Source organism: Sabethes cyaneus, chromosome 2 (genome assembly GCF_943734655.1).
Source record: "Sabethes cyaneus chromosome 2, idSabCyanKW18_F2, whole genome shotgun sequence".
NCBI classification, from domain to species: Eukaryota; Metazoa; Arthropoda; class Insecta; order Diptera; family Culicidae; genus Sabethes; species Sabethes cyaneus.
In genome coordinates this window covers 32351911-32369704 of record NC_071354.1, presented here as the reverse complement: position 1 = coordinate 32369704, position 17794 = coordinate 32351911, and the positions used below count along the sequence as shown (strand labels likewise).

At 39.9% G+C, this 17794-nt stretch overlaps 1 protein-coding gene across 1 annotated transcript; it reads right to left on the bottom strand.

Annotated features, from left to right (window-relative positions):
- Positions 1-299: 299 nt before the first annotated feature.
- LOC128735242 (choline transporter-like 2) lies at positions 300-14360 on the bottom strand. Its single transcript, XM_053829737.1, is given in 10 exon segments — positions 300-406; positions 10673-11321; positions 11380-11530; positions 11585-11738; positions 11793-11968; positions 12607-12773; positions 12812-12897; positions 13253-13609; positions 13670-13792; positions 14324-14360. Coding segments are annotated over 10 exon segments (2007 nt in total).
- Positions 14361-17794: the final 3434 nt, after the last annotated feature.

Here is a 17794-nt window from a genome sequence, read left to right as displayed (position 1 = left end):
AAACTCTATATTCCGCGTTATGGTCAACCGAGAATTCCGCAAAATGGGTGTACAACACAGTTTAATTTGTGGCAATACGAAGTTTTTCGGGTCAGCTAGTACCCTATATTATGTACTTTTTGATACGCTTATATTTGGCATGAGTTTTTACTCCACAATACGAGTAACCACGTGTCGTGTGTCACGTAATTATTGTTAATTTCTAATTGCTAATTTTAAAGAATAATAATAGCTTTTCTTTAGCTTAGCGGTGGTGGTGGAGGTGGTGGTCTGTCCTTTGTGTCCTCCTAGCGGGGCTCCTAGTGGGCATTGGAAAACTTTTACTTTTTGATCAGGATTTTCATTAAACTCCTAGACATGTAGTATGGCTTCTCCGGAGTACCGTCGTTACGTTCGCAGTCCTCCACTGGGAAAAAAAAGAAATTGTTATGGTTAGGTAATCAAATGAATCATGAAAAGTTTGAAATAGATAGCTTTTTCCGATCTTTTGCATTTTCAATTTTCCTCCAGTGTGAAAGTGTGATTGAAAACTTTCACCAGATAATATTTTCTCTGGATTGCTAAGAAAATTAACTTACATATTTTTGAAAAATTAGAAGTTCTAATTCTAGTGTTTTAGACACGGCTGCATGGCTCTAAACTCGAGAATATTGAAGACAACTTTGATGTTGACTCTTCTTGAAAACAGGGTGGCCCTGAAAAGAACCGTTTTGATTTGAATCCATTGAAAAGAACCATGGCTCAGGTTGACTATTGAACACGGCTCGATTACGATGATACATTCCAATTTTCCCAAAATATTAGAGACAATAAAAAAATTAAAATGTCTTGACTATGATTTTCGGATATTCTTCCAAAGCCATATATCTGTAAATAATGACATTTATTCCCCTTTGCCGATACGCCGGACTTGAAAATAGGTACGAAAACTATTGGTGCAGCTTTGTAGTTGCATCAACTGGTCTGCTGCTTCTATATGAAGAATGGAAGTAAAACGACCAACAATAACGCGAAAATTCTAATGTGCAAAATAAAATCTTAGTGGCAATGATTCTCTTAGCCGTTACTTGGTGTGACCTTGCCTGTTGTTGCTAGCAAGTGCGCTGACCGTCCATTAAAGGAACCATTAGTTAAGTGCAGCGTTAAGCAGTTAACTTAAGCAAGTGGAATTTGGGGCTGATTTGAGTCGGATTTGGAATTACTTTGAGTCAGATATGGAATTGATTTGAGTCGGATTTGGGATCGCTTTTGGTCCTATTTTATTCTGAATTTAACGGTACCAATTTCAAACGGATGGGGACCGGTTTGTGTCGCATTTTAAACCGATCTTGGGCGAACTTCAATCTGATATTATAGTTGATGCCAAATTCAGTCGGATTTAGGATCGACTTGAGTCGAATGTGGGGTCGGTTTAAATTTAACTTGAGACTGCTTTAAGTCGAATTGGAGACCGATTTTGGTCGGACTTGAATCCGATTTTGAAGTCGGTGCCGATTTCATTTTGATTTGAATTGAATTTGAGGTCACAATGTGTCGAATTTAGAACAGATTTGAGTCGGATTTCTGACCGATTTGTGCCGGATTTGGGATTGCTTTTGGTAGGACTTTAATATGATTTTAAAGTCGATATCAATTTCAGATACATTTGGAACCGATTTGAGTCGGATTTAAAACCACTTTGAGCCGGATTGTCGACCAATTTTGGTCGGAATTTATTATGATTTTAACGTTGGTGCCGATTTCAGTCGGATTTTCAGCGGATTAGAACAAGATTTGAGACCGATTTTGGTTCGACTTTCATCCGACTGCAGAGTCGGTACCGGTTTCAGTCGAATTTAGAACCGATTTGAGTCGGATTTGGAACCGGTTTGAATCGGATTTAACTTATCGGCACCAACTTATAACCAGATTGAAGTCCAACAGCCGATTTTAGTTGGATTTGGGACAGATTTGAGCCGGCAAAAAAGCAAATCCTTGGGTTTAAATGTCGTCCTCAGACTTGACCCTTTGTCAATCTTCGCAGTCGGCTATTAGAGTACAGGACTGTTACGGGGCTGGTACAACAATGCTACTGACTCTATCTAGCAGCACCGCCTAACCAAGATTCGAACATACGACGACTGGCTTGTTACACCAGCATCGTACCTCGAAGCTATCTGGACTATGTGGGCCGGCGTTGGGACCGAATTCAGCCGGATTTCAGACCGATTCTGGTCAGACTTTAATCCGACTTCAATTTCGGTACCGATTTCGGTTGAATTTGAAATTGATTTGAGTAAGACTTAGAGTCGATTTGAGTCTGATTTGAGACCGCTTTGTGCTGAATTTGAGACTGATTTGTTTGAGACTTGGGACCGATTATGGTTGGATTTTAATCCGATTTTAAAGTCGGTATCAATTTTAGTTTGATTTGGACGAGATTTGGAACCAATTTTAGTCGGATTTTAATCTAACTTTGAAGTCGGTATTGATTTCTGTCAAATTTCGAGCCGGATTGAGTCAGATTTGGAGGCGATTTGAGTCAGATTTGGCACCGAGTTTGGTTGATTCTGATTTCAGTCGGATATTTAGCAGATTAAAGTTAGATTTGAGACCGATTTTGGTCCGACTTATATCCGATCTTGAAGTCGGTATCAATTTCAGTCCAATGCGTAGCCGATTTGAGTCAGATTGAAGACCAATTTGAATCGATTTAAGGACCGATTCGAGTAGAATTTGAAACCGACTTGCGTCAGATTTGGGACCAATTTTTGTTGGACTTGGATCCCCAGCTAGCATTTTTATCTATACCTATAAAAATGGATTTCTGTCTGTCAGTCTGTTTGTCCTTTGTTCCTTATAGAATCGAAAACTACTGAACCGATCGGCATGAAAATTTGCATATAGGGGTTTTTGGGACCAGGGAAGGTTCTTATGATGGTTAGAGACCCCTCCCCCCACTAAGAGGGAGGGCGGCTCCCATACAAATGAAACACAAATTTCTGCATAACTCGAGAACTAATCAAGCAAATGGAACAAAACTTTACATGTGGGTGTTTTTGGAAACAAGATTTTTTTCTATGGTGAATGGAGATCTCTCCCTACTTTAGGAGGGGGGGGCTCCTATACAAATGAAATACAAATTTCCTCAGAACTCGAGAACTAATTAATCAAATGGAACCATATTTGGCATGTGGGTGTTTTTGGAGACATGAATTTTTTCTATGATGAATTAGGACCCCTCTCTCTTTTTAGGAGGGTGGCTCCCATACAAATGAAATACAAATTTCCTCATAACTCGAGAACTAATCAAGCAAATGGAACAAAATATGACATCTGGGTGTTTTTGGAGGCAGGAATTTTTTTATTGATGGTTTGAGACCCCTCACCCCTGTGGGTGAGGCCCCCTTTAAGGACTCTCATACAAATAAAACAGTAATTTTTGCGTAACTCAAAAACTAATCGAACACGAGAAATTTTAGACTCTTTCATAAAACATTAATCAATAACAAAACCACCAAAAACTATCAATACTAACATTAGATAATTCAGCGCGAGACGGCCACAGGTCACGAGTGTTGCCGGCGATCAACCGTGGGGGGCCCTGTAGCCGCAAGGTTACCGAGTCTGCCTTGACAAGCGAGTGGTCATGGGTTCGAATCTTAGTAGAATCAGGCCGTTCCGATGTTAAGTGACTTTAGCATGGGTTTATTCTCAGGCCCCTCCACATCCTTCCTGCTGCATTCTGCATTTACTAATAATGAAAGCCTCTTGCCAGGGCAAGTTATAAGAGTGGTACTTGCTTGAGGTGCGAATGAAGCCTCTTGTTCAAGGGCAAATTATAGCTTGTTCCCCATCCTGGTTCTAGGAACGAGATTGGTAATGCATAAGTAGTAAGGAACACATACATACACACATACACACCCTCACTCTGTGCTGAACTCTGCTTTACCGACCATGAAGCCTTTAGCCGGGACTGGTTATAAGAATGATACTTGCTCGAGGTGCGAATGAAGCCTCTTGTCCAAGGACAAATTATAACTAGTCTCCGCACTTCCTGGCTCTAGTGCTAAGTTGGTTGAAAAGTAGTAAAAAGCGTAGAGGGAAAACGGGGTGAAAACACACCGACACTTTAAGCACGGATAATAAGCAGTTCGCTCACTCTATAGCGATACTGCAATAACAACGAAGTGCGGAACAACACCCGGATAACATGACAATAGATCAAAATGCTGGTCGTAGTGATAATATCCACACAAAAAAAAAAAAAAACCGTCGGATTCGCCGGCCACTGCACTATGGGCCAGAAATTGAAATTTCGGGACAAATATATTTGCGGTTAAACGGCGTGTCTCAGCTCAATGTAGTCTTCGGCAACTTTTTGAATGAAAAAATGATGCATCTTTTGAAGGGGTCGTTCAATATTTACGTGTTACTTTAACAACAATTTAAGTAATAACTTTTTGAGTAAATAATTTTTCACCTTTTTGGTTTCAGAATATAAAAGATAAACCAATTTCAAGTATTTTTTTCTGAAGATATCAAACTTTTACCTTTTACCCATTTTCAGCAATAGACCTTTGTTTATAAACGATCCCTCAAATCACATTTCTTCTTGTAGCATGTTTATTTCAACAGACAGCTCAATGTGATGTTCTAGACAACATTTTGCACATTAAAGAGGAATATTTTTGCTGGAGACGGTTTCGCTTTTTCTGCATTAATTAATAAGATATAACTGTTTTAAGGCTAAAAACCTTTTGATGAAAAATGTGTATTTTTTCAAGGGTGGTGTCTTCGGAGAAGTAAAATAATAAAATATAGCGCATCTTCGTGCACTATTAGGGTGACCATGAATTCACCTATTAGGGTGATACAAACTTATGTTTTCTTAAATAATTTAAAAAAAAAGTTTTTTTCTCCAAAAGTTGCAGAAAATACTAAAATAAGCTACTTTGCTGAATAAAGTAACTATCTATCTCTTACCGGTTGCGAAATATAATGATGTGTTAAAAAAGAGCACTTAAAAATCAATTACACTCAATAACTTTGCACACGATCATTTTATTGCTTACAAATGTTCTACAAAGTTATTTAGTATGTTGAAATACATATTTTCTGAGAAGACTGTTTGTTGCTAGGCCGCATATTTATTAAGTTATAAAATGTATGAAAAAAAATCCGCACTATTCCCAGGTATTCCCAGCCATGGTATTCCCAGGTATTCTCTGAAATACACATTTGGGCAGATAGCTTTAATAATTCCCTACAAATTGGTATGCAACCTAATTGCAGATACTTTTTTTTTTGTTTTTTTCCTGTATGGACTCATCACTGCGACCAGTAAGTTAGATCTATTGTGATATCGCCCGGGTGTTTGTTGTATAACCCGCACTGCATTTATTTTAGCTATAGTCGTTATTGAGTGAGCGATATGCTTATTGAATTTCTTTTTTTATGCGTGCTTGTGTGTAATTGGGTACCCTTCTTTCAATGCTTTACTCTACTTTATCCACCTCGTTCCACATGACAGCGCACAGTCCCCAATTATAGTCATCACTGGCGTAGCAAACCAGTGCATTTTTACTACAAGGGTCTCATTTTTGCACTGTCAATAGGCCATATCGGGATAATATAGAACTCAGCATGAAGGAAGGGCGATGAGGGCGATGAGGGGCCTGAGAATAAACCCATGCTAAAGTCACTTTGACATCGAATGGCCTGATTCTACTAAGATTCGAACCCATGACCATTCGCTTGTCAAAGCAGACTCGGTAACCTTGCGGCTACAGAGCCCCCCATTGCAGATACTTGCAGATGGCTGAGATATTCGGATTTTTCATCAGACGGTTTTTAACGTAAAATCAGTTATATCTTATTAATTAATGCATATAAAGCTAAACAGCCTTCAGCAAAAATATTCCTCTTTCATGTGCAAAATATTTTCTAGAACATCACATTGAGCTGTCTGTTGAAATAAACATGTTACAAGAAGAAATGTGATTTGAGGGATCGTTTATAAACAAAGGTCTATTTCTGCAAATGGGTAAAAGGTAGAAGTTTGATATCTTCACAAAAATTACTTCAAATTTGTTTATCTTTAATATTTTGAAACCAAAAAGGTAAAAAAAGTTTACTCAAAAAGTTATTACCTAAATTGTTGTTTAAGTAACGCTTAAATATTGGAAGACCCCTTCAAAATATGCATCAATTTTTATTCAAAAAGTTGCCGAAGACCACATTGAGCAGAGACATGCTGTTTAACCGCAAATATTTTTGTCCCGAAATTTTAATTTCTGGCCCATAGTGCACTGCGGGGAGACAGCCCCCCGTAGAGATCACCTCAATCTGGGTTTATTTATTTTCCTAGATCTACTGACCTCTATTACTTTCCTTCAGTTGGGTCACCCCTGCGAAATGGTACTTTCTACGAAAAGGTTTTCCGTGAAATGGTACATCCCGCGTAAGGTTTTTCGTGAAATGGTATTCTGCGAAACTCTATATTCCACGTTATGGTCAACCAAGAATTGATGTTCCGCAAAATGGTATTCGGCGAAATGGTTTGTAATGATGGCGAATATTTAAATCCTATCCGCTTTATTGTATCAGGCTAAGCAATGGGGGGAGTTGTTTTCTACTTTACTGTGAGGAAAATTTGTATATTAAAATACTCATGAACTCCCCAGAAACTTGCAAAACTCAAAATTGTGACAAAGGTCATCCGAGATTCACGATTTATGTACAACACAGTTTAATTTGTGGCAATACGAAGTTTTGGAGGCGATATACGTGATGAGGAATAAACATACGCATTTCATCGATATAAGTAATTATACACGACAATATCCGATTAAGTCCGACCCGCTCCGTACTTGCTATACGATTCTGTGCTGAATATCGTATGTATGTCAGCTATTACCATTATCCACGACTAAAAATCAACTTGGGTGGACTAAAGCTTGATAAGTTACGATTCCGAATTTGTTAAGAGTTATTTACGATAATTTTCGGTTATTGATGTACGATTTGGTGCTAGCTGGATCCGGCCTTAGGGTCGGGGCCAGTTTGAATCGGACTTAATCCAGTTTTATAGTCGATATACTGATGTCAGCTGGATTTGGGGCCGGTTTGAGACGGATTTGGGACTGAATTGAACCAGCGTTGGGACTGAGTTGAGCCGGATTACAGACCGATTTTGGACAGACTTTAATCCGACTGCAATGTCGGTGCCAATTCCGGTTGGATTTGGCCCCAAATTCGAGTCGGATTTGGAACCGATTTGAATTGGATTTTGGATCAACTCAAATGTGGGACCGCTTTAGTTGGGTTTTAGATCGATTTGAGTAGATTTTCAAGCCGATTTGGTCCAGATGTGGAACCGATTTCTATTGGACTTTAATCCGACCTTAAAGTCGGTACCGATTTCAGTTGGTTTTGGACTAGATTTAAGTCGGATTTAAAAGCGATTTGAGTAGAATTTGGAGACAATTTGAGTCGGAGTTTGGATCGATTTAAGTTAGATTTGAGGCCGAGTTCTGTCAGACTTTAATGCGGTTTTAAAGTTGGTTCCGATTTCAACTGGATTTGGGGTCGATTTGAGATGGATTTGGGACCGTATTTAGTCGGATGAGGGCCTACTTTGAGTCGGACTTAAGACCGACTTGAGGTTCAGGCTGACTTCAGTCAGATTCGAAACAGTTTTCTATCGGAATTTAATCCGACGGTCATAAAGTCTAGGACGACTTCGGTTGGATTTGAAACCGATTTGAGTCAATTTTAGAACCGATCTGGTCAGATTTTAATCCAACTTTGAAGTCGGTGCTGATTTTAACTGGTACGAAATCGAATTTGGTACGATTTGAGCCAAATTTGGGACCGATTTTGGTCAGACTTGAATGCGACTCTAAAATCTGTATGGATTTGAAACAGATTTGAGTTGAATTTGGGACCGATTTCAATTGGATTTTGGGCCAATTTAGATCGGCTTTGAGACCAATTCGGTCAGACTTCAATCTAACTTTAAAGTCGGTTCAATTTTGGTTGGATTTAAGGCTAAGTTGAGTCGGTTTTAAATCCGATTCGGTCAAACATTAATCCGATTTTGCAGTTGGTGAGATTTGGTTAAAATTTAAGGCCAACTTGAGCCAGATTTGAAACCGAGTTCTATCGGGCTTTAATTCGGCTTTGAAGTTGGTACCGATTTCAGCTGGATTTGGGGTCGATTTAAATTAGATACGCAACCGATTTTGGTCAGAATTTGATCCGATTTGCAGTCGGATTTACAACGGATTTGAGTTAGATTTGAGACCGATTCTGGTCCGACTTAAAGCCGACTTTGAAGTCGGTACGGATTTCGGTCACATTTGGAGCCGATTTGAGTTGGGTTTAAGAACGGTTTGAGTCAAATTTGAGGATGATTTTTGTCTGATGTGAGACCGTTTTGAGTCGGATTTGAAACCGATTTCGTCAGACTTTAATCCGACTTTAAAGTTGATGCCGATTTCAGTAGGATTTGGGCCAATTTGAGTTAGATTTCGGACAGATTTTTAGTTGAATTGAAGATCGATTTACATAGAATTTGGGGCCGATTTGAGTCGGAGTTTGGATCGATTTAGGTTAGATTTAACACCGAGTTCTGTCGGTTTTTTATCAGGCTTAAAAGTTGGTGCCGAATTCAGCTGGATTTGGGGCCGATTTGAGACGGATTTGGACAGACTTTTATCCGACTTTAAAGTCAGTGCCGATTTCGGATTGGATTTGGGACCGATTTGTCGGTGTCGATTTCAGTCAGCTTTAAGTGAAATTTGGGGTCAATATGTGTTGGATTTAAGACCGATTTGAGTCGGTTTTGAGCCAGATTTGTTACCAATTTTGGTCGGACTTTTAAGTTGGTACCAATTTTAGTCGGATTTGAGACTGGATTTGAGGCTGATTTGAGTCGGAATTGAGCCAGATTAGGGACCGATTTGCGTCGGATTTGAGACCAATTAGTGCCGGATTTGGACTCGACTTTGATCGAATTTTATTCTAACTTTAAATTCAGTATCGATTTTAGTCGGCTTGGTAACCGCTTTGAGCCGGATTGGGAACTTATTTTTTTGTTTAGATTAGGGATTTGAACCCGGGTCCTCGGCGTGAGACGCATGAATGCTAACCACTACGCCGGGACTGACCCCGGATTGTGAACTGATTTGAGACCAATTTTGGTCAAACTTTAATCTGACTTTGAATTCGGTATAAATTTTAGTCGGATTTTGGGCCGATTTCACTCGGCTTTGAAACCAATTAGAGCCGAGTTTTGAACCGATTTTGGTCTGACTTCAAAGTCGGTACCAATTTCAGACGCATTTGGGAACGATTTGAAACCAATTTGAGCCGGATTTTTGACCGACTTTGTTCGGATTTTAATTTGACTTGAAAGTCGGTACAGATTTGAGTCGGATTTGGGCCCGATTTGGGTAGGATGTGATGTCAAGTTGTGATCGATTTGGGCCGGATTTTAATGCGACTTTGAAGTCGGTGCCGATTTCAGTCGGAAGTTTTCGCCGATTTCCATCAAATTTGAGTCAAATTTCAGACCGCGAGTTAAATCGTGGTAAAACCTTTGTAGTTGTTATTGATACTTAGTCTATAGTAGCCAAATCAAACATACAAAAATGTATAAAAAATTTACAATTCCTCACTTGTCACCAATTTTTATTATTTTGGAGTTGAAATGCCACCTTTTTCCTATGTGAATTGATTCACATACAATATTCTGGTCGATTAGAACAAACATTTTGAAAATCGTTGAATTATTAGCAATCAAAACCTAACCACTTTTCGTGACGCTCATTTTTTATATTTGTTGGATTCCTGTGAGACGTAGTCCTATGTCTAAACTGCTCGGCCTGTAAAAGTTAGATATCTCAATATGGAACAGTAACGTCATTTTTACGAATCACACGGTTTTTGGTAACATCACAATAGGGGTTATTTTATTTTCTGATTTAAAACTTCAAGGAAAAGTTAGAAAAACTGGATGGAAGATTTGAAACATTTTTTTCATGTTCGACAATTCTTAATCATTCGTACGAGAGCCCCCCCCTCCCCGTTCCAGAGAGAAGAGGGATCCCAAACCACGATAGAAAAAGTTCTGGCTCTAAAAACCCTCCATATGCCAAATTTGGTTCCATTTGCTTGATTAGTTCTCAAGTTATGAAGAAATTTGTGTTTTGTTTGTATGGGAGCCCCCCTTCTAGAGTCTCGAACTACCATAGACAAAAATTCTGCCTTCAAAAACCTCCACATCTTGCTGGATCGTATTGATTCATAAATCAAAATCTAAACTGATCGTATATTAGATCATACGTTCAGCCAACGTTTAACGACTGGTTCGTTTAAAATTAGATTGCCATCGATGTTGATGAAATATAGCTTCAACAAGACGGCACAACATACCATACTGAACGGGGAAAAATTCAAAGAAAAGTGACCTGACAATTGGTCGCCAAACTTATGTGATTTGATACCATTGCATTATTATCTGCTGGTTTCCGTTTGCTAACAAATCAGCGACAATTCAGATTATAATACCGAATGCCATTCACGTCTAACTTGCACAAAAAGTGACTCAAGATGGTCATAAGCTTCAAAATGGTCATAAATAGTTTAGCAAATAGTCGCTTGCTTTCGTCAAATCGCCAATACTTACAAAAGCAAAGGAACAGCGTATCCACCGCCACCGAGTACACGCTGAAGAATACGGATGCGATGACGTACGTCCCAACGAACACCAAAATCGCCGGCACGAAGGGATAATGCAGCTGCTTAGTGATTCCTGAGTCGAATATGCTAAACGTTATGGCTGCCATGCCGCAGGCTAGCAACAGCTTCGACAGGAAGAACAGAAATCCGGTCACCTTGTCCAGTACGATCACCCGCAGAACATTTCTGGCCAGCAGACTGAACGCATCCTTCGCACTGGAGCAAAAGTTTTTCCCATGTATGGCGCACATGATGTAGGCGTTAGTGTTCAGGAACTTAAGGAAGCTCTCCAGCCACCGGAAGCAGCAATTCAATAGGCTACATACGACCCTCACCACAGGGTTCCCTTGAGACCTGTGATTAGTGAGCTCCAGCATGACACGAACAATCTTGCAAATTGCAATAATAAACGATCCGAATGCTAGCGTGCCCAGATGGTAGCGAACGGTTCGCAGGAATCCAGTGGTTAGTACGAAGAAGCGCAGATCCTTCTTACGGAATGTCCAGTACCAGGTGGCAAAGGTGAAGGCTAGCACCATCTCGCCGAATGCCGATATGAAGCAAATCCCCCAGAAGAACTCAACGACATTGATTGCCTGCAATTTAATTACATTTGTAAGTTGAACTTCTTTTGAGAAAGCCGAGAATACTCACGTGAAAATAGCCAACCTCTTTGGGTATATCTTTGGGATAACCTATCGAAGCCAAATAAAGACCCACGGTAATCGCAAAAACTGTAACCAGAATGTGCAAAACCCACGGTATAATCGGAAAGAATACAGTGGCAAAGATGGCAGTGACGGCTCTGAAATAAAAATCGACTTGAAACTACGGTTATAGGGAATAGTTCGGAACTTACTTGCTTCCCTCCTTGATCAGGACGATCGCGATAGCGATTCGCCCGCAAAGTATCAAAACCACCAGCAGCAGAACGACCAGGGCGATCGACAGAATGATCAATATCGGGAGCCACGTCTCTTCCGACTGATACTGCTCGTAGCTGTAGTAAATTCCTGTTGATCGTGGATTGAACTTAGCTTCGGAAAAAGTCAAGGGAAGATACCTACCGCAGCAGAGAGTGGCAATTGCACCCAGAATCGATATCCACACCATGGGCTTCGCAATCCAGCGAAGCATCGTGATAAAGATCAAACTGGCTAGAAGGGATGCCACCAGAAGGCCGATAACTAGTGGCCTACTTTCCATAATGTCCTCGACGACCATCTGACCGGTCTGGAGAACAGTGAATAGGGAAAATTAAGTCAACGAGGGTTCCAAAAATTTGTTGCAGGTAAGTTATTAGAGCTTTTTTTAAAGATGCCAAGTAGCAATGTTGGTTTTATTACACTCTTGTTATGGTTTTACTCTTGTTATGGATCTTACAGATCACAAAAAGAGTGCAATAAAACTCAAATATGTTACTTGCGCTTGCAGCTATAACCTACCCCAATGGAGAGCTCTATATTAGCGACCGCATCGATCATGGATTGAGAATTGTTCTGGCGTATTTTCAGATCTGGCAGGCAACGCTTGGAAACTATTCGATCCGAATGGTTGTTGAAATTTTACGTGATTCGAGCGCCGTATTTATGGTTTATGGTTGTGCGTGTGTATGAGTTAGGCATGAATACATACATAGAATAAAACGACAGAAGCGAAAAAAGTGTCATAATTAAAACTACGTTCTGGAAGAGCTTCGGTCTAAAAGAATGGGGTTAGTTTTTGGGGTTATTCGAAAACCATGGATAAAAGGGGAAACGCAAAAACTAGTGGGATTAGTCTTCGAAGTCCAGCCTCAGTAGCATGTCAGCCGTGCAGCATGCACGGTGGTTAACGATAACCCAAAACGGCCACTCTACGACGTACGGCGGCACACGAGATAAACCTGATGCACCCGGGTGTGACAGCACATTGTCTACGTAACGGGCGAAATAGGATTGCAGCTTGATCATCCGTTCGACCTGCAGCTGACGACCGAGTCGCCGTTGGTTGGCACAATCCTGTCTCATTGCCACCGAGAGTTGTTTACCGTGGCGAGTGCTGTTTTGCTGACCATCGAGGAATCCTGTGCCGCGGACGGCACCACCGGTGTTAGTTGGTACTGTCTCAAATTCTTGGACGGAATATACGAACACTCGCTGTCTGGCAGGTCGGAAATGCATCGCTTCGCGACTGGAATTATTGAGGTTAGACCGTTAGACCAACCTCGTATTTTTGTCTTGACCTTGAAATGAGGTTAGACATTATTAAATATTTTTTGAAACGGTAGTTCTTTTTACAATTTACGAAGGGACGGTAGAAGAAAGTAATGAAATTTTCTTTCTCCTTCTAAAATTCTAAATTAGTTATTATTGAGGGTTAAAAATTCATTCGGCGTCTCTACCATCCACGGGTTAATCAACATTGTTGCAAAATTAGAACACTTAACTTGAATAAGAACAACACACAGAGGAACAATGTAATTTTAGGCAGGATGGGTGAAACTTTATAAGGGAACTCTTTTGGGATAAGAAAGTACAATACTTACAAGGAACACTTTTACGGTAATACTTAGCACATTGTCCCCGATCGATATGAGTCTGAATGTCGTTGCAGCTTAGCTGGTCTTTCTGGATCAAACAATCGCAGATCAGCTGCGACCGGATGGTGGCCAGTGAACTGCTATTGCACGAATCGGCCAGGAAATCGAAATCTTCGGTAGGACACTGTTTCACGCAAATCTGAGGCGTTTTACAGCCGTGCAGTCGAACGTCATACTTGGCACACTCCGTGATGTCCAAGAACACCAGGTACGGTTCATGCTGAACTTCACTGTCCACACCGCACTTAAGCCCATCCGAATCGGTTGGCACCAGCAAACGATCCAAGTCACCCTTGAGAAAGGCTAAAAAATTTACGAACGTCATTTTTTTGCTGAACAAGTAAAATTGCTTCAATCACTTACCATAGCAGGCTACGCCTGCCCAAGTTATTAGAAAGACAAAAAACAATAACAAACATGGAATATCCGTACAGGATCGCTTCGAGAGCGGTCCCTTGAAGTCTGGATCATACTCCAGCGGTTGATCTGTAAGGAAGTAGAAAAACAACGTCTGGGTAAGTAAATGATTAATATTTTTTTGAAACGATGGTTTTTACAATTGATGGAGGGACGGTAGGGGAAAGTAATGAAATTTTTTTGTGAAAGGAGGGGAAAGAGTGGAAAGGAAGAGGGGGTAATAGGTAGCTACGCTTAACAAGTTGTCGTTGTGACTCCTATCTTTTGTCCAATGCTGGAAGGTGCATGGATCGAACCAAGCTATAATCAGAGATTATAACCGGATTTGAACCCACACCACCTGCCAGGGCGTGTGGCTCGCTGATACAGAAAATTCCTTATTGAGATGTACCACCAACGACAACACGAGCGGTGAGTCGGTGATGCAGTCGTTCCCGGTCGGTCGTATTCATCGGCTGCTGAGAAAAGTATGCTGAGCGTGTGTTGGAACTGGAGCACTCGTTTCGCTGCCGTGGAGGAATATATGGCTGCTGGAGTTCTGGAATTGGCAAGAAATATGCTGCTCGCGACAACAAAACGGCCAGAATCATCCCACGTTACTTGTAGCTGACCACTTGGAGTTGGAGTGGTATTTCATCGTGACTCAGGACCATACACGAACGGCTTCGTCGATCGCATAGCTGCTGGAGGCTTTCCGGTTGGTCCGTTGCAAAATGTCGTGCCTGGTTTGCGGTTATCGGTATTCCAATTTACCGAACAGATAATTACGTTAAGTGTGTTAGTGCAAGTTTATTGTAAGCTGGAGTTATGGTAATCAAACAATAGGTCCTTTTAAGGGCCACAGAACGATTAAAGAGTTTATTATATTTTCTTGCCCAGTTAATACCATTATAACACAGGCAACGAGGGAAAAGTTGAATTTTCCGCCATTGCGGACGACCTACAAATGACGGAAATAAGTTTTCTGGTCACGGGCGACATTTTCTGCGGCTCTCCAAAACGTCTGCAGGTTGTAAATGCTTTATTATCAGTGTTCTTTTGTAAGCCGCAGAAAAGTTGCGCAAAATTTTCAACTTTTTGAAAACTCGCGCGTACCGTCTACCGATTACCAGAGGAAAAGCACTATTCAACGTAGAAACAGATCATAAAAATTTATTTGCTGTTTGGTTTAGTTACTGACTTGGTTACGTTTTAATAAAATAGATTCAATCAATTCATGGATATAACTCCAAAATCGGTTTAGGATTAAATGTATACAATGTTACCACTTTGATAAACGTTACGTATGTAGCTTGTATACATGAAGAAACGTATTATTACATACATGAATACATCGTACAATCGCCACAAAGAGACTTACGTAGTCCTACGTCACTTATGCGGTCGTGTCTTGGGCACAACCCCTCTGATTTTTGGTATGACATTTCTGAAGGTATAAGCGTCCCGAAAATGCAACAAAATAAAATTCGATTTTTCCGATTTTCCAGAGTAGGGTTCCCCTTTAAGCGATGGCATCTATTTTTTCGGCCTATGGCCTAGTTCTAAGAGGAGAACAGGTGGTTTTGACGTTCTTTGAATAAAAATAGTAGATTACTTACAGTCTTGAGACAATAGTTATAACATATTAAAATTCTATGTCTGCAAAGTATATTTATTGGCGAAAGAAAAGGCTAATAGGCTGAATTTAAAAAACCTGCTGAAGATCCCGAGCAAAGTTCCATAAAATAAAAATAGCCAAATTTGCTATCATGTGAACAAGTTTGGATAACAGGATTTGGTAAAAACTTGTATGAATTAAGTGACAACATAACAAAAATGATAACAAAAATCGCTCGGCATGATATCAAGTTTATATTATACTCAGTTATCGGTGATAGCAAATGAAGTCGAAATTTTGTTATCCAATTTCTTCACTATTGAGCACATGTGTTGTTATCATAACGTTATCTAAATAACAAAAAAATCTTCTTTACCATAGTCTACTATATCGACTATTTTGTCTCGGCTAACTACCAAAAAACTAAAAATAATTGTCGGGAGTTTCAATGGGGGCCTCAAAAAAACCTCCCCATGACTTTATAATTATTCTTCTGGCCGGGATTGAACTCGCGCCTTAGAGCATCCTATGCAACTACCTTACCTGTGCACCACAACTGCTCTTGTGTGTGACTGGGTTAAAAGCGCAGGGGAATTGTGTATAACGTGCCCCCCCTAGCCAATGCACTATGGGCCAGAAATTAAAATTTCGGGATAAAAATATTTGCGGTTAAACAGCATGTCTCAGCTCAATGTGGTCTTCGGCAACTTTTTGAATAAAAAATTGATGCATATTTTGAAGGGGTCGTCCAATATTTAAGCGTTACTTTAACAATAATTTAAGTAATAACTTTTTGAATAAACTTTCTTTCACCTTTTTGGTTTCAAAATATTAAAGATAAACCAATTTCAAGTAATTTTTCTTAAGATATGAAACTTCTACCTTTTACCCATTTTCAGCAATAGACCTTTGTTTATAAACGATCCCTCAAATCACATTTCTTCTTGTAACATGTTTATTTCAACAGACAGCTCAATGTGATGTTCTAGAAAATATTTTGCACATAAAAGAGGAATATTTTTGCTGAAAACTGTTTTGCTTTATATGCATTAATTAATAAGCTATAACTGATTTTAGGTTAAAAACCGTCTGATGAAAAATCCGAATATCTTAACCATCTGCAAGTATCTGCAATTAGTTTGCATACCAATTTGTTAGGAAATATTAAAGCTATCTGCCCAAATGTGCATTTCAGAGAACACCTGGGAATACCATGGCTGGGAATACCTGGGAATAGTGCGGATTTTTTTCTTCATACATTTTATCTATACCTATAAAGAAGGATTTCTGTCTGTCTGTCCGTATGTTGCTTATAGAATCGAAAACTACTGAGCCAATCGGCATGAAAATATGCATGTAGAGGTTTTTTGGGGCCAGGAAAGGTTTTAGTGATGGTTAGAAATCCCTCCCCCCACTAAGAGGGGGGGCTCCCATACAAATGAAACACAAATTTCGGCATAACTCGACCACTAATCAAGCAAATAGAACAAAATTTGGCATGTGGGTGTTTTCGGTGACAAGAATTTATTCTATGGTAAATTGAGACCCCTCCCCTCTTTATAAGGGGAATTATAACTCCTCTCCTCTTTAAAAGGGTGGGCTTCCATACAAATTTCCTCATAACTCGAGAAGTGATTAAGCAAATGGAACCAAATTTGGCATGTGGGTGTTTTTGGAGACAAAATTTTTTTCTATGATGAATAGGGACCCCTACCCGTTTTAGGAGGGGGGGATCCTATACACGTGAAATACAAATTTCCTCATAACTGAAGAACTAATCAAGCAAATGGGACCAAATTTGGCATGTAAAAGTTTTCGAGGGCAAGAATATTTTCTATGGTAAATAAGGACCCCTCCCCACTTTAAAAGGGGGGGCTCCTATACAAACGAAATACAAATTTCCTCATAACTCGAGAACTAATCAAGCAAATGGAACAAAATTTGGCACGTGGGTGTTTTTGGAGACAAAATTTTTTTCTATGATGAATTGGGACCCCTCCCCACTTTAGGAAGGGGGGCTCCTATACAAATGAAATGCGAATTTCCTCATAACTCAAGAATTAATCAAGCAAATGGAACCAAATTTGGCATGTGAAAGTTTTCTAGGGCATGAATATTTTCTATGGTGAATAAGAACCCCTCCCTACTTTAAGAGGGGGGGCTCCTATACAAACGAAATACAAATTTCCTCATAACTCGAGAACTAATCAAGCAAATGGAACAAAATTTGGCACGTGGGTGTTTTTGGAGACAAAATTCTTTTCTATGATGAATTGGGACCCCTCCCCACTTTAGGAAGGGGGGCTCCTATACAAATGAAATGCGAATTTCCTCATAACTCAAGAATTAATCAAGCAAATGGAACCAAATTTGGCATGTGAAAGTTTTCTAGGGCATGAATATTTTCTATGGTGAATAAGAACCCCTCCCCACTTTAAGAGGGGGGGCTCCTATACAAACGAAATACAAATTTC